This window comes from Ceratotherium simum, chromosome 16, assembly GCF_057802395.1.
Source record: "Ceratotherium simum simum isolate JZ-2026a chromosome 16, ASM5780239v1, whole genome shotgun sequence".
NCBI lineage: Eukaryota > Metazoa > Chordata > Mammalia > Perissodactyla > Rhinocerotidae > Ceratotherium > Ceratotherium simum.
Window position 1 is genome coordinate 18,132,317 of NC_141915.1, and position 23,461 is coordinate 18,155,777.

Here is a 23,461-nt window from a genome sequence, read left to right on the forward strand (position 1 = left end):
GAAAATGATTCTTTAAACTCAAAAAAGAACCCTTGATACTCATGCGTTTTTGGCTTTAGTGGCATTTTACATCCTATGATTAAAGATATCATACATCATACAGGACGTGGTGTTTTTGTATGTCTGAGGTTTGTTGCTTTCCTTTTTTTATTTTCCCACTTTTTCTGGAGAAACCTTGAGAAGACTGTGGAATGTGGCTGCTAAGCAGATCTTTGCACTCTAGATAATAAGCCTCAGGAAATCCTGCCAGATGTCTCAAAGCGTCGACTTCCTGGTTCAGGACTAGAATGGAACTGGGGAGTAGCTAGGGGTGTGACCCAAGCCTGGGAGAATTTAGCCACAAAGAAAAGAGGAGACTGGGAGTTATTCTAATTGTCCTGATGTTGGGAGGAAAAAAATCACATTGTCACTAGAGAGTTTCACAAACTAGTGTTTACCTGAGCTTGGACGTAGCAGTCAAGCTGAAAATGATTTGTGGGTTCACAAGGATCACAAGGCCAGAGTTGTTACCTTGTATACCACTTACAGCCTTTAATTGTATGCTCTGAAATTACACAGGCTTGTAAACCACATTTAGGAAGCTTTTTCTCCTGCATGGTTTTAACCTCTGGTGTTAGCTTAGCAACAGACCTTTCAGTAAACATTTATCCTATAAGAGCATCTACCTTGCCTACATACATTAGTATTTTAAGACCTCTGATTTGGGTCTTTATCTCTCTAGATCTATACCACCCAGTACGGTAGCCACTAACCACATTGTGACTGTTTAAATAAATTAATATTAAATAAAATTAAAATTTCGTCTCCTCAGTCACAACTGGCCACATTTCAAGTACTCTAGCTAGATGTGGCTAGTGCCTACCATATTGGACAGTACCTGTGTAGAACATTTATGTCATTGCAGAAAGTTCACTTGGACAGCACTGCTCTAAATCATACATCTTTTGTTTGGTTCTCCCTATTCCTCTCTTGGAAACCCCATAAAACAGGAACTGGGGCTGCGTGGAAACTTCACTTGAGAGAGAAGGCAACAACTTCAGATTCTCCTGACCCAGAGTGTGAGAAATCAGATGTCTAATCTTATCTCTTTCACTTTGTCCTAAACGTTCCCAGAAATCATAAAGGTTAATAAGAGTGCCCAGTAATTTACCCTCAGTGAATTGCGTCTATCTTCAGTAATAGTCCTGCTGGAATCATCTGACTAACAAAAGGAAATTTTAGTTTATGGAAGACAAAATGTGATATGAAAAGCTATAAAACTAGTTTGTGGTCTGTTTGGAAAACTTGATGTTGTGAATTCCCGTACATCCTCTGTTTGAATGAGCAACTTGGACAGTAAGAGAAATGCTGCCCACTTTAGAATACTGGTGCTCAGGTAATCTAATATTATTTCTATCTCAATTGCTGTTGAAGAAATTTGCATCATACTGTATCTGAGAATATAAAAAGTTAATGTTTCAAAACCGTATTAAACTAAAGTAGAACTCAGATTGTTTATGACATACTCTTCCCAACTAGTTCTCAAGATATGTTACAGCCAATTCATTTATCCTATTTACAAATTCTTTGAATATTGTGTTATGTTTTAAGTAATAAAAATTTTAATGTACAGTGTAACCTTTGTTTCCAAATTACACTGGATATATTTCAAGTTATAAAATAATAGAGCTTTATGATGTTGTTTGATAATTTTTCTTTGTACCCCCAACACCTTGAAATGTCTGATAAATATAGGCACTCACTGAATATTTGTTGAATGGGATGAGTATCTATCAAAATAAATGCCTATACTTTAATGGACAAAAATCTCATGAGACTCAGGGTAAACTGGATAAAAATACTGGCTGTGCCTAATTCAGGCCTCTCTTGCCTGTTGTGTGAGAAAGCTACTTCTTAGTGTAAAAAACCATTCTGACCTGAATACAAGATGAAAAGGTGATGTTTAGATCCTACATATCATTGTCGCTTGTCCAAAGTTTAACTGGTGTCTGGTCACAAGCTCATAGATCACACTCTTTTGGACCTTTTGTATCTTCTGTAGTTACTTAATTTCTAGATTTGTCACTAGGCTATCAATCCTTCATATTTATACCCAAATTATACATGTTGCTAGGAACCTGACTAAGCACTCCCTAAAAAAAAAACTACTCTAAAAATAACCCCACTCCACCTTGGGAACCCATTTTCAAAACAAGTTCTCCTTGCACTCGCCTCATCTACGCAACAAAAATAGTGTTGGAGCTGTCTTCCTCCCTCCCAGACTCTGGCATGATAACTGCATCTGGAGTTCAGGCCCAGAGTTCCAGTGTGTGTAAACTGTTCAGTCTTGACTTGTATCTCCTGAATTCTGGAATCACTAGTGGAGTGTTGAGTAACACAGACCAGCAAGTGCCGTGCAAAGTATTAAGACACAGCCCAACTAGGGAATGGCCTTCATTAGCCCTGCAGTGACTCCAGTGAAAGCTTGGTATTCCTCATGTTGTTTTTAATGCATTTTCATGATGTGCTATACCCCCTGCAATCACTTTCAGTTATATTAGAACACCCACTACAGATTCATATTCAACATGTGTTTTACATGACAATATATTCATATATATTGTTTCATCTAAATATTTTAAATTTGTATGATAACCCTATGAGGGTAGGTTTTGTTACTTGCATTTTAAAATGAAGAAATTAAGGCTGGGAGAGGTTAAATAACTTATCAAAAAGAACTGAAATACTGGGGCTGGCTCGGTGGCATAGTGGTTAAGTTTGCGCGCTCTGCTTCGGAGGCCTGGGGTTCGCAGGTTCTATCCCGGGCGCGGACCTGACGCACTGCTTGTCAAGCCATGCTGTGGCGGCGTCCCATATAAAGTAGAGGAAGATGGGCACAGATGTTAGCCCAGGGCCAAGCTTCCTCAGCAAAAAGAGGAAGATTGGCAATGGATGTTAGCTCAGGGCTTATCTTCCTCACAAAAAGAAATGAAAGGAAAAGAATGGAAATACTAAGGAAGTCAAATTCAGATCTTTTGACATAGTATAACTGCTCAATAAGTGGTAGTTATTATTATGTTTTAGGCACCTTTGTACCATTTTTTCATGTAACTAAGTTAATCTTCTGGAGCACAAAGCAATTACATAAATTGTCTAAAATTGTACAGTCAGTGTCAGAACCCTGGTTCCAGAGCCCATCTGCCTCCAGAACCTCTGCTCTTAACCATATACTTCACTGTTCCCTCCCATGTCCAGGGTTCTTTCTACTATGCCATGCTGCTTTTCCTGATATATTGGCAGGTAGAGAGTGTAGGAGTCTTTGGGAGACTGGTTGTAGTGGAAAAACAGTTTATGGCAGCCTTGAGGAGAGAAAGTGGCAGAGGTCTGGGTAGATTACAGTTGTCCAGAGAAGTAGTATGATAGAGACACAACTGGGAGTCCATGGCTTCCTGTCCCATCTTAGAGCTTCCTGTTCCATTAACTTAGAACTAGTTTCCTCCCTAGGCTAGTGTGTGATTTATTTATTTATTTTTTTTTTATTTTTCTTTTTATAATTTTATTTATTTATTTTTTCCCCCAAAGGCCCAGTAGATAGTTGTATGTCATAGTTGCACATCCTTCTAGTTGCTGTATGTGGGACGCGGCCCCAGCATGGTGGGACAAGTGGTGCGTCGGTGCGTGCCCGGGATCCGAACCCGGGCTGCCAGTAGCTGAGCGCGCGTACTTAACCGCTAAGCCACGGGGCCGGCCCTAGTGTGTGATTTAAATAGTATTTTAATATACCATCCTAGGGCAACCCTTTTGTTGGTTGTTTACATTCCTATTCACTCTGCGTTTCAGCAGTGCTAGTTCAGTGCACAGTCACCAAGCACTGTTTTATTTATTTCAGTTGTGTTGTGTCTATTTTGTTTCTAACTTTATCACAAGCCATTAACAATTACTTTTTTACATATTGTAATTTCCTTTCCCTTTTAGACTAGTGAGTGTGTTCTGGTGTTTAATAAATCTGTGTAAACCTCAGAATTAGAATTGAGCAAATCACGTATTCAGAGGTCTTCAATAACCAACAGTAGTTCTTGGAATTAGAAATAATTCTTGGAGTTGAATTGAGTGCTGTGACCTTGGGCTGAGACCTGCCAGTCGCAAGTCAGCAGCTTAGACAGTGGCCGTTGGCAATACAGGGAACTCAGTCAATAAGTTTTCTTTGTTAAATATATGAGGACCTGACTAACCACCTGTTTAGAACAGCTCTTGAGCACATACGTTGGATTGGATACTAATATGACAGAAATTTGTACACCCTAACACTTATGCCAAAATTTAGAGCTTAGGGGCTTATCCTTTGTGTTGAAAGAGTTAATAAACAAAGAACTGCTTCCTAGAATAACAGGGAGTAACTTATGAACTATTTCTTGTCTTACAGTAGCACTTGTACCATGGGCTTAGTCCTGCCTCTCTGGAGTGACACCCTAATTCATTTGGATGGTGATGGGTAAGAGCTTTCCCTTTTTATTCTCCTACAGAAAGCCAAGGGGTGGGGTTCCATCTTAGTGCCCATTCATTCAGCTGAATGGGAGGCCCAGTGTGCCCAACTGAACTGTCATGTCAGCAGCTCAATGAGTCCTTTTAAACTCCTGTTTTGTAAAGTAGAGTAAAAATATAACTTGCCAGAGCCTCTCACTTTTGTTCTTCTAGGCCGACTATGGTAAGAATCCCAACAAAGAAGAACTAGTTTGTTGGCTCACTCTTTAATCTGAGCATGTGGGACTGTTGCAATGCTCTCCCAGAGGATGATATGTTCTGTTTCAAATAACCTCTTGCTGCCTCTGCCAGCTGTCAGCCTACAGTGTAACCCCTTTCCTGTGCCAGTTCCTTCCAGTGACCCTCCACCCCCACCTCCTGGTGTTTTTAGAATGTGTCCCCAAGAGACCAAGATGTTTGCTCCAGTTTATACAACCAGGGTCAGATTTACTAAGAACCCAAAAGAAGACTTCCAAATAGAAATATACAGCAGAACAGTTTGTCCGTAGCTACAGCTGGGAAACTGTATGTGATTCCCTAACTCCAATGTGAGAATCGATTCATTTTGCTTGGTAGATAAAATCAGACAATTTGTTGAAGCTTTTTAGTCAAGTCCTATACTCTAGTTAACTTCTACATGAAGTGCCTGATGATTCCTTCTACTGAGCGAACCGTTGCTAGCCTGGGAAACAACCTTGAAAACTCATAACTGAAGTAACCTCTCATTTGTGAATTTTTGTCTTCTCTTTTTTCCTTAGTGGGTTCAGTGTATCAACAGATAACAGAGTTCACATATTCAAACCTGTATCTGTGCAGGCAATGTGGTAAGAGGACTTTGAATATCTCTATGAAATTTTTTAAATATGTTATTCGAGCAATATTTTGTGAAAAGTAGTATTTGAAATGGTACAATTCTCTATGAAAATGCTGTATGATCTGTTTATGTGTATAGGATTTTGGGTGATCTGTTTGTGTGGCCATCATAGTTAAAGATGACCTAGAAGTTCAATTTTCTTTCTTTTTTTTTTTTTTTAAAGATTTTATTTATTTTTTCCCCCCAAAGCCCCAGTAGATAGTTGTATGTCATAGCTGCACATCCTTCTAGTTGCTGTATGTGGGACGCGGCCTCAGCATGGCCAGAGAAGCAGTGTATCGGTGCGCGCCTGGGATCTGAACCCCGGGCCACCAGCAGCGGAGCGAGAGCACCCAACCGCTAAGCCACGGGGCCGGCCCTCAATTTTCAAATTATCACAATGGAAGACCCTTGAGCATTGGTGAACAAGTGAAATTTGTTCACAGACTCTGGAAGATACTTAATGGATCAGATTGCCAGTTGGAATTGAGTTTTATAAAGGGAGACATTGACTAAGTTAGTAGCAGTCTAGAGACGAGTCTAGAACATCACACTACCGCTATGCATTAGCTTTCAGTTTCTTAAGGTAGTCAGAGATAGCATAGATAGAGTTACAGTATAGATGGATAAGTTTCCATTTAAGGTGCTGGCAACTGTCTGCATTATGCAAATAAAGCCCAGAAAAAACATTGTAGTTGTTAATAACCATCAGCTGTTGTACTGACACTTTTGAGTTACTTACCATATGTGTCAGGCATTATGCCTAGTGCTTTACATGAGTTACAGCTAATCATGACACAGCTCCCCAAAGTAGTATTATTAGCTCCTTATTATGAATGGGAAAACTGAAGTTTTGGAGACGTTACATAACTGGCCTAAGAGTATCTCTTAATTTAAACAGACTAGATTCTTATTCTCTTGTTCTAGATTATCTAGAAAAATGATCTAATATAACCAGAGAATGAAGTGACTCTAAGATTCAGAGTCCATCCCCCAGTCAGAGATTTGAATTTGAGTTCCTCATTCAGTTGCCTGTTCTGTAAAGGAAGTCCCCATGAGGAGCAGAAAGGACAGAATGCAAGCCTACCAAGAAATAAAGAAGCCTGAAAAGGACTCCAGGGAGATAATTTACTCCTGAATAACAGGATTGATAGGCTTGAGGTGGGTGGGGTCCTAAAACAGAGTCAACCGAACAATTAACAGTCTTATCGTTTAGTGCAGAGTAATTGAGGTAGGACAGAGTTTCAAGTCATGTGTTTCAGACCAGATTTTTAGATTTAGGGCATATTTCACAGATAAATTTCTCATGGAAAACTTATGACCTCCTTTGACTAAGGCTCCGTTAAAGGCAACTGACATATCTATTCTCAGGTGCCAAGTAAAACTGAACTGCCTAAGTCCCATAAATGACAGTGTTTTCGGTTATATATTGGGGAGGAGTACAAAGCAGTCTCAATTCTTAAGACACTGAAGATTCTAGTAATAACCTTAGTTCAAGCTTTGATGTTCTAAAGTAGACTGACTAGTCCTAGCTCTGTTGGCTTATTGCAGAATAAACTTTATTTGGTGTGCCACATGGGGAGTTGTGAACTGAATGTCACAGAAAAAAAAAATAGATGATGTATGGATCAAAGCAGGATTTAGACCAGGTGTTTCCTTCACAGGAAGGTGGTTACTGCAGCCTCCCACTCCTGTTTGCAGCTGAAGTATCTGAGGTGGCTAAGCCTAGAGTATATTTTAGGGCACTTGCACCAGAAGCTTGTGGCATATACTTTTGAAGCATGTGTTTCCCGGATGAAGAAAACATGCATTGAATATCCTGTACATTGCCCTTAGCTGGCCTTTACCTTTGAATCTGTGTAGTGAACCTGAAATTCACTGAGAATTCTCTGAGAATTGGACTGACTTCTCTGAGAATGTGGCTTACTTTGAGTAATAGAAAGTATTTTAAAAGATTCTGCAAGTTTGTTTTTAAGGAAAAATTTGTTTCCCTAATAAAAATGGACTGGCATGGTTTTTTCCCTTATCAAATTGGTAATGATTTTATTTTTTAATTTACATCATACGGGGTTGACAAGGACTCAAGGAACAGACGTTGTCATGTACTATTGGTGGGAGAATAAACTGGAATAACCTTTCTGGAGAGTGATTTGCCAATATGCTTTATCATTTTGCATGCCCTTTGACCTAGTAATTCTACTTCTAAGAATTTATCCTAAGGTAATAATCATGGTGTATGCAAAGATTTTAACTATAAGAATGTTTGTGGGCCGGCCGGTGGCTTAGCGGTTAAGTGTGCACGCTCCGCTGATGGCGGCCTGGGTTCGGATCCCGGGCGCGCACCGACGCACCGCTTCTCCGGCCATGCTGAGGCCGCGTCCCACATACAGCAACTAGAAGGATGTGCAGCTATGACACACAACTATCTACTGGGGGTTTGGGGGGGGGGGATGTTTGTCAGTGATCTAATAATGGCAAAAAAAATGGAAAACAATTCAAATGAAAAATAGGAATCATTTAAATTGGGGTACATCCATATTACTAAATATTATACATCCATTACAAATTATCTGGTTGAAGAATATTTATTGACTTGGAAAGATGTTGATGAGATGTAAAGTAAAAGAGCAAGTTAAAACAGTACGCACAACATGGTCATATCTTTATTATAGGTCTATGCATAGACAAGACTGGAAAGATCTATACTAAAACCTCAGCAGTGATTATTTCTGGGTAGTCAGATTATAGGATATTTCTGCCTTTTACCTGAGGTCCTTAAATTTTCTAAAGTGAGCATGGATCACTTTTGTTATGAGAGAAAAAAATAAGGCATTTTTAAGAAAAAGATGTAAATGGATTGGCCACAGAATTCTCATACTGTCCTTTTCCCTTAGGAGAGAGACATTAGTTTATAACCAATAGGGCATTTTATTCAACAAATACTCACTGTGCTCCACCTTTGAGTTAGGTATTCTTTTAGGCACTGATACATCAGTCAACAAAATGTAGAAAGATCCCTGCTCTTGTGTAACTAACTCCCTAGCATTTCTGGCTTTAGCTTTTCCAAAGTACGTAACCAAAAAGGTACTTTTCAGTTTTGTTTACCCTCCTTGGGTTCCTGAGTTCAGAGTCAGAGATTTAATTAGTCTCAGAATAACCAGAGCTGTTCTTAGAAAGTAGCTCAAGTATATGAATAAATGGTTTAAAGAGACTGGGAGACTAAGGCAGCAAGAATGATAGACGTCATTAGATCAGTACTTCCTGGACATTGAAGGACATGTCCTCAAGGCTTAGGGACATCTATCTGTGTGATCTTTGTGGAGCCTCTAAGAGTCATAGGGGATGTATGCTGTAACATGATTCTGTGCCAAAGGAAACAAATCTTTATATAGTAAACAGTTGAGATCCTTAGTTCTCTAATGATATAGCATAGCCACAGCATGGTTCCAACTATAGAACCATGAGATCCATAGGTACCTGGACCTATTTTTCATTGGTGGGTTGTCAGTTCTCCTGCTCCCCTCTACCCCCCATTGTAATGATGTATCATATCTTTCAGCAAGAAATGTCTAGTCGATTGCTATGAATACATAATATAGTATAATCAGAATCAGAGAATTTTGAATTCCAGGGAGTAGATTCTCCAGAGGCCATATTCAGGATTTAAAAATTAGAAGAGTGTGAGGTGCACATGGATTATTGGCCTTTTGGTACCCCCACAGTTCTACAGTGCTCATTTCCCGGCATATCTTTCAGGTCTGCATTACAGAGTTTACACAAGGCTTGTGAAGTGGCCAGAATGCATAACTACTACCCAGGAAGCCTATTTCTCACCTGGGTGAGTTATTACGAGAGCCATATCAACTCAGATCAATCCTCAGTCAATGAATGGAATGCTATGCAGGATGTGCAGTCCCACCGGCCTGACTCTCCAGCTCTCTTCACAGACATGTAAGTCAGTTTGCTGAGGATCGTGGAAGCCCTCTTTGTTGTGTCCTAGGGGATCGTAAACAGCATATTCCTCCGTAATCTCTCCTCTTGGGGAATTAATTTTACCAGTGATATTAGTCATTGTCTATATGACACATCTACCACACCAAGAACCCTGTTCTGTCTGTTGTCTGCAAAGGCCTGAAGAGTTTCACTCCTGGGCACAGTGGAGTCTTCCGTAGTTGAGAACTGCAATACCATAAAATCTCATTAATTCAGATTCCACTAATTTGAAATTTGACTTTAAAGGGGTTAGGCCGAAGTCTGCGTTTGCATTATCCGTGAAAGAAGTATTTGGTAAGCAAGTTAATGACATAGAGAAGCTTTTAGAGCGATGTTTATAATACTTAAGAAAATAAGATGTTTCCAGTCAGTCTAAAAGAAGGTTGTTACACTAATTTTAAACTGATTTCTCTTCAACATTTTTTTACTATTTTATAATTTGTCTTACTCAGCCCACCTTTACCTTGTTAAGTCTTAGTCAGTAAGATTTTATTAAATCTCCCTAGTGTACTGTGAGTTGGATAAAGGCCTAAGGTGGAGCTGATGTTTATTTCCTTTTTGGGTCTATGTGTTGAAACTTAGGTGACTATTTTGGAAACTTTTTTCACACTTAGTTCCTGCTTTGGAAATTAATCAGCATGTTTGTTTTTCTCTGAATCGATTTTTCTGCAATTCCATGGTATTCTACAGCTGGGAAAGAAGAGTGGCTACTTACTATGTGACCTTACGTACCTTCACCTTTGGAGTCCTAAAGTCCAAAACAGTTCATGATTTTTTTTTAAAAAGGCTTAATTTATGATGACGGATGGAAACTAGACTTTTGGTGGTGAACAAAATGTAGTGTATACAGAAGTCGAATTATAATGATGTTCACTGGAAATCTATACAATCTTATAAACCAATGTTGCCTCAATTAAAAAAAAGGCTTAATTTAGATAATAGTGTAATAAATGCTTTTTACTAGAAAAGGTGTAATTTCCAAGAATTCTGTGAATGGAATAGTCAAAAAGGCAGTAGAAGCTTTTTGCATAGGTTGTTATTGGTTCTAGGACCAATTGGTACTGGTAGTTCTAGTCCTTTCAAGATCCTACAGTAACTAAAAAGATAAGGATTAGTCTGGCTTTCAGAATCTTGGGAAATGTTATTGATTTCATGCTTTACAGCTGGTTGATGGGTATCAGAGGAATGGATATCTCATCTAGCTCAAAAATGGACATTCTGAACCAGACTTACATGAGAGAGAGAAAACCCGTCTCATTTTTAAAAAATTTTGTTAGATAAAATTTGGAAATTACAGCCAAAAGAAAAGAGAAAATGAAATTGTCCACAATCGCTCTATATCCCCAAGGAAAAAGAAATGTAAAATGTAATCCCTGGCACGTGGTAGAGGCTCATCAAATGTTAGTTCTTAGTATGTACAATATAACCCAAATTTTCAGGTATATTTAATAAACAAATGTCTGTTCATAGAAAAAGAGTCTGAAAGCTGTAGGTCAGAGTATTAATGATTATCTCTGATAGATTTTCAGTGATTTTTATTTTCTTTGTGTTTTTTTGTATTTTCCAAGTTTTTCTCTAGTGAAATCAAGGGAGAAAGTATGTTTGTGTTTTAATGCCTTTTCTATTACCTCCTCTTTACTAAGTTGACTAGAAAAGCCTAAAAAAGAATGCTAAGAATAGGGAAAGAATGTGTGCTAAAATGGACTTAAGTGCTCTATTGTGAATAAAGTTTATATTTTGAAATCCAAAGAAGGGGGAGAAGGGAACATATATGTATGATGCCTCTGGTGTGTGTCAAATGCTGTGCCAAGCACTTCATACGTGGTATGTCATTTTATCATCATAAGAACTTCATGAGGCAGATATTATTACTGTCCTCATTTTATAGAAAAAGAAACAGAGACTCAGAGAAGGGAAGGAATTTGTTCAAGGTCACACCACTGGTAAGTAGCAGGGCTGGGATTAAAACCCGGATGTGTCTGCTCTCAAACCACTCTGCCTCAAACAAGTGTGAAGGATTGGGAGAAAGATTGCTCAACTAGGGAATCTAACCCATGCACACAGGTGGTAAAATTTGGTTTTACCATTATTTCTTTTTAACAGAAGACTGAAATGTATCACTTTCTACCATTAGCTATCTTTCTATACATTACCAAATGTATAACTTTCTGCCATAACCCTAGGCATGGTTAAGAATTTTAATCCTAGTCAAGACAGGGATGCCTTGGCTGATTGACAGGGAAATGTCACAGGTATTAGCTGTATTCTGCATGGGTATGAGAAACTAAGAGCCCAAGCAGTGGGGAGCCCCAAGGTTGTGGGGTGAGAGCATCCATCTTTAGAGATTACTGAAACTATTTTTGCAGCCAGTGATAAAGCTGTAGGCAGCAAGGGCAGGCAGGATGCCTGAAGGCTTAGTCAATTTCCATCTCCAAATAAGGAGGTACAGAGCAGATACCTTTCTTGAGTAGGTAGGAGGGAAAGATGAGACAGAAAGTGCTGTCTGCCTCACTCAAATTCTGCATAATATGAAATAATGCTTTAGAGAGAAGCATCCAGTTACACTGGACCAATACTTTTCTAGTAAGTGGATAGTCGGCTTCCTAGTTTGATTTCATGTTCAAGTTCCAAGGGTAATTTTATTTTTAAGAGAGTCAGAAGACTAAAGGAAGCAACATAATCCTGCAGGTAGAGTGTTAGGCTAGGCTGAGAGTTCTAGTTCTCCTGCCAGTGTATGTGATCATTGACATGTCATTTAACCTTTCATCTGTTTATTTCCTATATCTGTAAAATGGGGATAACAATTTCACAGTTACTGTGAGAGCTTTTGTGAAAAAGAAAGCATTTTGGATGGAAGTATACTCTGAGTAGTTCATCCTTGAGACCCATTTTGGAAGAGAATTTGCCTCATCGAAGAAGACAGAAATCACTCTTCCCTTTTTCCTGTTTTCTAAAACCATAGGAATAAATGATTAGCGTTAGGTGGCATTTTAAGCTACAGAAGACTCAGTTCCATGGTGGGTCACACCACTGGTCTACCCAGCTTAGTATTCTCGCTCAGCAATTGGTACTAATTGGTACTCGGATACTTGATGGGAAAGTATGAATATGGTCATTCATTAAAGTATTTCACTCACTGTAGCCTGTTTGTTTTTGCTTCTTCATGGATCTATATACATGGATATATTTTAGGGCTTTTAGACATGTACAACCTCTTCAAGTAATAATTTCTACATGTTTACATTCTATACATTCTGAAAAGAAACTTTGTAAAAATAATTTTCTTTTTATCACACCTCCAGAAGATAAATTTTAGGGTAATGGAGAGGAGGCCTGCCAATTTGGAAACATAATCAAATGGCACATTCATTAACTTAGTCAAATTTCTGCCTGAGAAAAATCACCGGGCCGGCCCCGTGGCTTGGCGGTTAAGTGTGCGCGCTCCGCTGCTGGCGGCCCGGGTTCGGGTCCCGGGTGCGCACCGACGCACCGTTTCTCTGGCCATGCTGAGGCCGCATCCCACATACAGCAACTAGAAGGATGTGCAACTATGATGTACAACTATCTACTGGGGCTTTGGGGGAAAAAAAATAAATAAAATTTTAAAAAAAAAGAGGTTAAAAAAAAAAAAGAAAAATCACCATTTCTCTCTTCTCAGACCAACTGAACGTGAGCGAACAGAAAGGCTAATTAAAACCAAATTAAGGGAAATTATGATGCAGAAGGATTTGGAGAATATTACATCCAAAGAGGTAAGGGACCTTAAGTCTTCATTGTTCCAAGGCTAGCTGGGGGGCTAGAAATGGTGAGTGATTGAAAGTATAGAGGGACTTTACAGAGATTAGTACAATATGTCATCTTTGTTACAGATACGAACGGAGTTGGAAATGCAAATGGTGTGCAACTTGCGAGAATTCAAGGAATTTATAGATAATGAAATGATAGTGATCCTTGGTCAGATGGATAGTCCTACGCAGATATTTGAGCACGTGTTCTTGGTAAGTCTTAGGGCCACATGAAGTGGTGTGCTGAAGCCAGTCCATACCAACTCATGGGGGGCAGTTGTTAAATTTTATTATATTTAAATAAAATGTAACTTACATTAAAAACAAAAGTTTAATAAATAGTCAAACTTCATCACTTCCTGATTATTTTACTATTATCTGTGCTCTTAAGATCATTCACATCTATTGTATAGTGGAAATGTTATATAATGGTGTGCTTCTGCTCATCTCTTCCCAATTCATCATTCAGAGATATCAAGCTGGTGGATTAAAATGGACTATGGTGGGAAACTTTGTTCCAAGGAAATTGGCAAATGCTACAAATCAGGCCTTTTTTCCCCATCGGTTGTTAAATATCTCATCTGTTCTTCATAATAGTCAAAGTCAAAAACAGACCAGTCCACAATACTTTTATACAGTGTATCCAAATAGAATGATCCTTTGAGGTCAGTATTTCAGATCTGCCAAATGTGTCTAAGGTCTGATATGTCTGAGCAGAGCAGGTGGGAACCACTTATAACTGAGAGGCTATTGGACTTTTAAACATTTGGAACCTTGTAGCTACATTTTGAGTCCCCTGAATACTTTTGTGATTACCAAAAATTCAGTGACTTAAAATTGTTCTTCATGGTTCCTAAACATTCAGTGACCTGTTAATTAGCCCCAGGAGACCTCTCTGACAGATGGATTAGGAAAGCTAAAATCCTAAAACCCATTTTCCTCCCAAGTGTTAAAGAGTTCTAGTTTTCATCTGTACATGGTAGTGGGAACAAAGTTGACAAGGATAATTAAAATCAGTGGGAAACACCAAAACCTCATTTTGGTTTTCACTTCCCACACACTTTGATCAGAAATGCTAACAAGGAACTAAATTGATTGGTTTGAATTTCACTTCCTTTCTCTGGTAAGGACATTTGTGAAGTGTGAAATGATTAGCAGCTGAGAAACAGGAGAGAAGAGGAATAAATGCACTGGAACTGACTAAACTGGATCACCTCACCCTGAATATTCCAGAGTTTATTTCACCAGGCAATCAGCCTTTGTGCCATTAAAGGCTTGTGCCCTGAATTAACTTCTTGACACTCTAGAGTATGTGTGCTTGTAGAGTGATTCATAGTGGTATATAGCTATGAAATTACTCACGAAAAGCTGTGAGCTGGAAGGAAATATTTTTTTCATTACTTTAACTTTGACCAATGCGTGTTGCCATTTCTGGATGGATGTAGATCATACTGCAGAGTTGTCAATGACTTTTCCATTTGTAAAGCACCTGGCTTTGTTGTGTTTTGTGTATACTTCCATGAGGGTTCAAGTATTCTCTGTTCTTGTGTTGTTGGAAAGAATTTTTGTAATAGCTGTAGAAAACTTATGAGTCACTCATTCAAATGGACCCTGCCCCCAACAGTCTCCATGTAACATGACTAATTCTTATGAAGGGCAAGTGCCTGTAGCCAAAAATAGCTCGTGTTAGAAAGTAACCAAAGCTGTAAACTGGAAAGTCACTTTCCCATTGAGCTTGGATTTTAATACCTAAAAGGATGTAGACACAATGAATATCAAATACAGTCAATATCTGACTGGTCAGCCTGCTTAATTTCAGGCATACTTCCCTGTGTCTCTGATGCCACCGTCTCAAAAACTACCTTCTCCTTACCCTCTCCTCAATGGTATATTTATAAACAAATTTTAATAGTACTCTAAGCAGAAAGAACAAGCCTGTTCTCCCCATATTACAGTCCGTAATCAACTACAAATGCATTTGAGCATTTGTACCAATAGATTCATCCTATTATTTCATAATTACTGGCATATTCTTCTATTTTGGTTTTTTTTCTTATTTCAAAAATAATTTAGGGCCTGCCCCGTGGCTTGGCGGTTAAGTGCGCGTGCTCCGCTGCTGGCGGCCCTGATTCAGATCCCGGGTGCGCACCAAACGCATCACTTCTCTGGCCATGCTGAGGCCGAGTCCCACATACAGCAACTAGAAGGATGTGCAACTATGATGTACAACTGTCTACTGGGGCTTTGGGGGAAAAAAAAGGAGGAGGATTGGCAATAGATGTTAGCTCAGAGCCGGTCTTCCTCAGCAAAAAAAGAGGAGGATTAGCATGGATGTTAGCTCAGGGCTGATCTTCCTCACAAAAAAATAATAGTAATGATAATAATTTATATTCATTGTAGAAAACTTAGTTTTAGAAGAAAATAATTAACATTTAATCATCACCAAGAAAGATAAGCACTATTATCTTTTGTTATATAATATTGCCTTCCAGTCTTTTTTACTTTTTAAGAATGTATCTACGCACATATTTTTGAAAAAAGGAAAATTTATTCAGCTTCAGATATAATTCTATTTTCTAGAGAATGGACATGTTCTTTCCATTGTGAATATTTTTCTTATTCAGAAAAAACTTTGAAACTGGAGAATCCTGAAATTTAACTCTTGTCCAACAAAATAAGTGCAAGAACAGGTTGTCTAAACATCTTATTGTACTTCTTCCTTGATGACTTCCTCCCTTTGTTTGCACCACCATATCCTGTGTCCAAAACCCTATCTCTTCTCCAGTGAGTCTGTGCTCTGCTGGATTTCCCACCAATTGACACGGAAAAAGATGTCTTATCTAAGCTACAAGTGGTGGTGTTAATTTTCTGTAAAATCGTTTCATCTTGTACGTAGCTGCCATGCCTGGAGCACAAGCAGATTGTGTGAAGGGAGGCAGCAGAATTCCCCCCTCCCTTTGGGAGAATGCTCAGCTCTGCAATGCACTGCACAGAGATGTTTATTTGGAAAGGTATCCAGCTGGTATGGAGAAGAACAGTGTAGAGCATAGTTTAAAGAAAATCTGCAACAAGAAGAGAGGATCGATTGGTTAGAAGCCAAGGTATTTCCAGAAAAAGAAGTTCTTCCACGCCCTTAAGAGTGTACCACTTCTCTGAGCTGGAATCCTTTACCCAACCAAATCTCAATATCAGCAGCTCTCTTGGAGGCCATCTGATTTGGCTGTGAAGAAGCTAGATATGAACAGAGACCCTTTGCAGAAAGGCAAGCAGCTTTCTTAGTTAAGGGAAACACAGGAATATTGGACACAACCAATAATTTTATTCATGAATAAAAAAGTAGTCAAATTTTAGTGCTGATTGCTATCTTTTTTAAGATTTGACATTATAAGTCCTTTTAGAGTAGTGTTTCATTGTCAAAGAAAAATTAAGACTCAAATTAGTGGTTACTTTTACTGTAGGTACAGAGAAGTGGAGGATATGTGAATAGATGAGATAGTAATCAAATGGGTTATTTTAATCATATTCATGATTTTTGTCCCTCAACTGGAGATGTGTAGCGCAGACTCAGAAGAAGTTAATAGAGGTCTTGTGCCTGATTGCCACAGTAACGTGGCTCACAGCATTGAGGCTATAGGTATGGTATGAGGAGGAAGATATGAACAGGGATACCAGTCCTTGGAGATTATGTCAAGTTGTATTGATTTTAGCAGAACCCCTAATACAGTCCTTCCTATTTGCCATAAATGTGCTCTCCTCTTCTATTTTGCTTGAAACATTTGGACTCCAACAAGGCTATTTCCTAAGGATAACTTTTGAAAAGAAATCAATCACTTGGATCTTTGGCCAGGGTGCAGTGTAGGGAAACCAGAGTGCAAGATGGAAATAAACTTACTTAAAAATGTATTTTAGTCCCAAGATTTCATTTTACACTTCAGTAAAATTAGAATATGCTTTGCATAATTACATAGAACATAGTGAAAACCTCCATGGAATTATGTGACTGTAAGCCTGAGAAGCATGGGAAAAAAAAAAAGAACGAGTCTGTGGAGGGCCCCAGGGGACTAATATGCCTGGCATTTGTATTGAGGGCAGAAAAATATTTACACCACGTTGACTCCAGTTCTTTCTTTCAGGTTGAACCTGAAGCAGCCCTAACCACAGCCCAAGTCACTTTATATGGGCTTCACTGAGTCAGTAGCCAATGCATTTAGTTTATTTTGTTTCTGGATATGTATCATTTCAGATTGTCAGACTGAATTTTCTGTGGACAGGTAGTTGAAAATCATAGACTTTTCCCATCACGTCAGGGTTATTTCCAACTAGATGGACAGAGTTCCGCAGAGGATTTAGATTTCTAAATTAAGAAATGAGGTGGTCACATTTCCCTGGCTCCAGTTTAGCCACTCAACCCTTATTGCTTGGCTTCTGTCCCCTTGAAGTCCTTTGTAGTTCTTGCCTTTTTCTTTGGTGTGGGAGCTAGTTTTCTAAGGTTGAGCACAGAGCCTTCAGAACCTCCCATGTTTTTTGAAAGCAAGTCGGCTGAGCCCTGGTCTGTAGAAAAGATCAGTTGTCCATCGCTTATTGACCTTTTCCTAAATGGAACTTCAACACAATACCCTTGAGATCTCCCAGTTCAACGGCCAAATTACAGATCACTTGTAATACGGTGATGGTGCTTGCATAACACTTAACAATTTTCAAAGTGCTTCATTTACTTATCTCACTTGATCATTCATTCAGCAAACCTTTGTTGATCCTCTTTAGTGTGCCAAGTATGAGGCTAGATATTTCTGCAGTCTGACCTAGTTCCATAAAAAGAGAGTGATGAACTATATCAGATAGATACTCATAGAAGGCCAATGGAATAAGGATACAAAGGTGACCCCTGCATTAGACAATTAGAAGAAGTCATTGATAACAGCAACAAGAGTGATGAGGGCAGGAGCCACAGTGTTATGGGTTGAGACTTGGGAAATGAGGAATTAGAGAAAGTAAGTAGATTATATTTCTGTGAATCCTGTCTATGAAGGGAAGAGAAAAAGGACGATGTCTAGAGGAGGATTCAGGATGGAGAGAGGGTTTTTCCATTTTAATATGGGAGAAACTGTTGTTTTGTTTGTTTGTTTGTTTGTTTTTGGCTTGTAAACTACAGAAATTTATTTCTTACAGTTCTGAAGGCTAGAAGTCTGAGATCAGGGTGCCTGCATGGTCGGGTGAGGGCCCTCTTATGGGTCACAGACTTCTCTTTGTATTCTCACATGGCAGGAAGGATTGGGAGAAACGTTATGTTTGTAAGTCGAGGGGAAGGTAGCCATAGATATCTATAAAACTAGGGTGGGAAGAATGTTCCATTTTACAGATAAAGAAAGTGAAGACAGAGAGGTTAAGTAGTTTGCCCAATACCCCACAGTAGGAAGGGGAGTTGGGGCTTGAACCCAAGTCTTCTAATGCTCAATTCCATTTAATTCATAATTCTGAAATAGGTAAATTCTTATTTTTAAATGTTTGCCTTTTCAAAAGATGGGAACAGATAGCTCAAAGATAGAAAATGGACCTGAAACATTAAAAAGTTGTTCACTTTTACTCTTAAGAGAAATGCAAATTGAAATTATACTGAGATAACATTTCATACCTATCAGATTGGCAAAAATTCAAAAGCTTAACCACACATTTTGTTGGCAAGGCTGTGGGGAAAGTGGCACTCTCCTACATTGCTGGTGGAAATGCAGAATTGTTTCAGCCTCTACAGAGGGGAATTTAGCAATGTCTAACAAAACTATGCATTTACCCTTGACCCGCAGCAATCTTGCTTCCACAAATAGGAATAATCATTCATAGGAAGCTAGTTGAATAAATTATTATATCACTACCCAATGAAGTACTATGCAGATGTAAGAAAGAACAAGGAAGATCTCTATGAACTGTGATATGGAATGGTTTTGAAGATATGTTGTAAAGTGAAGAAAGCAAGGAACAAAAAAAGTATATGTAGTATACCACTGTTGTGTAAGAAGTGATTATAAATGTATATCTGCTTATATTTTTTTTGAAATAGAACATAGGTACAACAAGCCAGAAACTAATGAAAATGATTACCTATGGGCATTGAAGAGATAGGAGTGAGAATGAGACTTCGAATTTACTTTTTAGTAAACTTTTGACTTTCAACCTTGTAAAAGTTTTGCATATTCAAAAAAATCAAATGGAAAAAGCGCACCCTAAAATTGAATACAAACAGGATAAACAAACCCAAATGTATATTAAGTTGATAACCTCACAAAAAGAAATTAATTCAAATAACTTTTAAGCATAATACTCTTTATTGCACTCCTTAATGAAATATAATAAGGAAGAAAAGAATTGCAAATAAAATTTGAACTTAATAGGTATATTATTGGTTGTGGTATTGGTGTAATAATGTTGAAATTATTTTGTAAGTGGAGCAAGTGAGTTGTTGGGAACCAAGGTTCTCACTGTGGAGTAGGGAGATATAAATAATGAGGGAGGGACAAGAAAGAAAGGAAGAACCTTGTGTGTTGAATTGGAATTTGGAGGTACCAGAGTAAACACAATATTTCTTTAGAAATATTTCCTAGGGCCGGCCCTGTAGCTTAGCGGTTAAGTTCGTGTGCTCCGCTGCTGGCGGCCCGGGTTTGGATCCCGGGCGCGCATCAACTCACCGCTTCGCCGGCCACGCTGAGGCCGTGTCCCACATACAGCAACTAGAAGGATGTGCAGCTATGACATACAACTATCTACTGGCGCTTTGGGGGGAAAATAAATAAATAAATAAAATCTTTAAAAAAAAAAAAAGAAATATTTCCTAGATCTGTCCTCTAAAAAGTTTTAGAAGCAGTGACACCCAATATTTATGAGCGTACCTAATTGATGCCCAGATCTTGATTACAAAATATCATTCTTCACTAAAAGAAACCAGGGCTCCTTGGGGAAATGGCTGATTCCACTCACAAAGTGAATCTGAAACAACTTTTTGGACCAGAAAGCAAAGAAGTGCTGAAAGACTAATGGGATCATATCAAAAGGAGCCTGCTTAAAGAGATTCCCACTGGCCAAATTCGGTACAATTTGAGTGTCCAAAAAAAAAAAAGATAGTAATGGATTATAATGTACTAAATACAAAAAGAATTCAAGAGTCCATAGTGACATTCAAATAAAGGGTGGGAGGATTGATTAAGTGACAGTCTCTTACAGAAGAATGCCAGCTAACATGCAAAAGGAATGATGGAACTGGAAAATCACCATTTTGTAACCTCCAGTGAAATTATTGATTTCGGCAAGATCAGCAATTGATGCTGAAACATAGTGAAACAGGATATTCGCATGGCTTCAAAGATTACTAATACCTAGAGATAACTAACTAATGGTAAAGGAACCTTTATAATAGAGGCATGTGGCAGACACAAAGGTACCTACCAAGAATTCAAATTCAGCCTGACAAATAATAGGACAAACTGAGATTATGTGCCTCATGATTTGATGCAGTAGGAAGTACATAACATCCCCCTTGTAATATTCTTGCCAAGAATGTTTGACTTGAATCTAATCATCAGGAAACCATCAGACAAATCCAGATTGTGGGGAGTTTTCCAAGATTACAGACCTGTAGTCTGCAAAAATGTCAGTATCGTGAAAGACAAAATAAAGGAGGGGGGTGGACTGTGCTAGGTTAAAGGAGATAGAGACATGGCAGCTAAATGCAAAGTATGATCCTTGGTTGAGTAAATATAGTGGACATTTTGAGGGCAATTTTGAAATTCAAATATGGATGATGTGTTCATTTATTATCATATTAATGTTATCTTTCTTAGTTTTAAACATGGAATTATATAGGAGAATATTCTTGTTCTTAAACAATACATGATTTAGTATTGAAGTGAAGTGTCATGATGTTCAAATTTCAGAAGGTTCAGAGGAAAAAGTTTGATTTATATTGAAAGAAAGGGAAGGGGAGAGAGAGAGTAGATGTGGCAAAATATTAACAACTGACATATCTTCTGGATAATCTGCAGAACCCCACCTTTTTAAAATTTTGCATATCATGTTTCCCTAATTTGTTTGACAGAAGCTACTATTTCGCGCTCTCCCCCTACGCGCACACACTTTACACCCCCAACTCCTTAGATGCAACATAATACACTAGAAAGAGTGTGCATTTTGAAATTAAATCTAGGTTTAATTCATAATAATGCCACTTTGTTCATTCAACAAATGTTTATTGAAGACCTGCCAGGTGCCAGGGACTGTGCAGGGGTTTCTATATGCAACAAGAGACCTGGTTCCTGCCCTCAAGAACCGTCTATTATAGTAGAGGAAAAAGGTAGTAAATAAACACATAAGTAAATATACAAATAAAAATTGTGATACATGCTATTGAAAAAAGTCAGAGTACAGGAGTCTCCCCTTATCCATGAGGGATACATTCCAAGACCCCCAGTGGAGGCCTGAAACCACAGATAGTACTGAACCCTATCTATACTATGTTTCTTCCTATATATACATATTTGAGGTGTGGCAGCAAAACGAGCAATTTCTTTTTCCTTCACAATTTCATGGATAGAGGATTTGTTCTTAGTGTAGATCTTAGCAACCTCAGCATGCAATTTTTTTCTCACTAAGTTGAGAATTTTCCCCTTTTCACTTAAAGGAAGCACTTTACAGCTTCTCTTTGGCATATCCGAATTGCCAGCCTCACTAATCTTGCACTTTGGGGCCATTATTAAGTAAAATAAGGATTGCTTGAACACAAGCACTGCAATACCGCGCAGTTGATCTGATAACCGAGAGGGCTACTAACTAACGACAGGTAGCCTATACAGAGAGGATACACTGGACAAAGCGATGGTTTATGTGCCAGGCAAGACGGCACAAGATTTCATCACACTGCTCAGAACGGTGCACAATTTAAAACTTATGAATTGTTTATTTCTGGAATTTTCCATTTAATATTTTCTTTTTTTTTTTTTGTGAGGAGGACCAGCCCTGAGCTAACATCCAATGCCAATCCTCCTCTTTTTGCTGAGGAAGACTGGCCCTGGGCTAACATCCATGCCCATCTTCCTCTACTTTATATGGAACACCGCCACAGCATGGCTTAACAAGCGGTGCGTCGGTGCGCACCCGGGATCTGAACCGGCGAACCCTGGGCCGCCGCAGCGGAACGTGCGCACCCAACCGCTTGCGCCACCGGGCTGGCCCCATCATTTAATATTTTCAAACCACAGTTGACCACGGGTAGGTGAAACCGTGGATAAGGGGGGACTACTGTACTATAAACACGAATAACAGGCAACATTTAACTTAGATTAGAGGATGGTCACAGACACCTCTCCAGCGATGTGATCTTGAGCGAAAATTATTTGAATTCTATGAGGGTTTTTCTTATCTATAAAAATGAAGATAACTTTCTTACTCTATCATTTGTGAAAACTAAATGTGATGACATGTGAAGTATGTGGCACATGGAGAGGAAACTCCATAAATGTTACTGGCCTTCTTTTTAGAAACTCTGCTTCTTCCCCCACAGGTCTCCTTTTCAAGTATTGTATTTGGTTGATTTGCTAATACTCCCTAACCTTGTCTTTTTGTTTCCACAGGGCTCCGAATGGAATGCCTCTAATTTAGAGGATTTACAGAACCGAGGGTAAGTACACAGAGCAATTGCTGACAACCCCATGTGACAGATATCTCTGTTTTATCTTTATATTTTCCAGTCAGAGAGGTATCAGTAACCTTAAGCTTAAGAGTTGCTTCCAGTTTATTCTAATCAGGTGGAATCTAATAAAAATTAAAACAGCTTGTCTGCCACTGTTTCATCCCCCCACTTTCCAAGAAAGATCAGCTATTTCAGTGGAAAGGCTTTCAAAAACAAATGTGCAAGCCTTTTCGTGCTGTTTCAAACCAAATACAGTTATTTCTTCCTTTTTCTTAACTTTGGGGTTTTTTTAGAGCAGTTTAAGGTTCACAGCAAAATGGAGGGGAAGGTACAGAGATTTCCCATATATTCCTGCCCCTACACATTGGACAGCCTCCTCCATTATCAACATCCCCATCAGAGGGGTACATTTGTTACAGTCGATGAACCTACATTGACAAGTTGTAATCACCCAAAGTCCATAGTTTACATTACAGTTCCCTCTTGGTGTTGTGCATTCTATGGCTTTGGACAAATATATGACATGTATCCATCATTATGGTATCCTACAGAGTATTTTCACTGCCCTAAAAATCCTCTGTTCTCCACCCATATATCTCCCCACCCCCAACCCCTGGCACCACTGATCTTTTTACTGTCTCCATGGTTTTGCCTTTG

The 23,461-nt window shown here is 38.8% G+C and overlaps 1 protein-coding gene across 4 annotated transcripts in view; it reads left to right on the forward strand.

The window, feature by feature from the left end:
• SSH2 (slingshot protein phosphatase 2) overlaps positions 1–23,461 on the forward strand; it is a 251,644-nt gene that overhangs the window by 201,988 nt on the left and 26,195 nt on the right. For 3 of the 4 annotated variants that reach the window (XM_087440691.1, XM_087440692.1, XM_014789731.2), the window contains 6 exons: positions 4,403–4,471; positions 5,259–5,324; positions 9,110–9,304; positions 13,005–13,098; positions 13,216–13,344; positions 22,746–22,792. In XM_087440691.1, the coding sequence (XP_087296817.1) occupies positions 4,403–4,471; positions 5,259–5,324; positions 9,110–9,304; positions 13,005–13,098; positions 13,216–13,344; positions 22,746–22,792 (600 nt within the window). Of the gene's footprint in view, positions 1–4,402; positions 4,472–5,258; positions 5,325–7,420; positions 7,793–9,109; positions 9,305–13,004; positions 13,099–13,215; positions 13,345–22,745; positions 22,793–23,461 lie in introns of those variants that run through there. The other variant, XM_087440693.1, reaches the window with a different exon arrangement.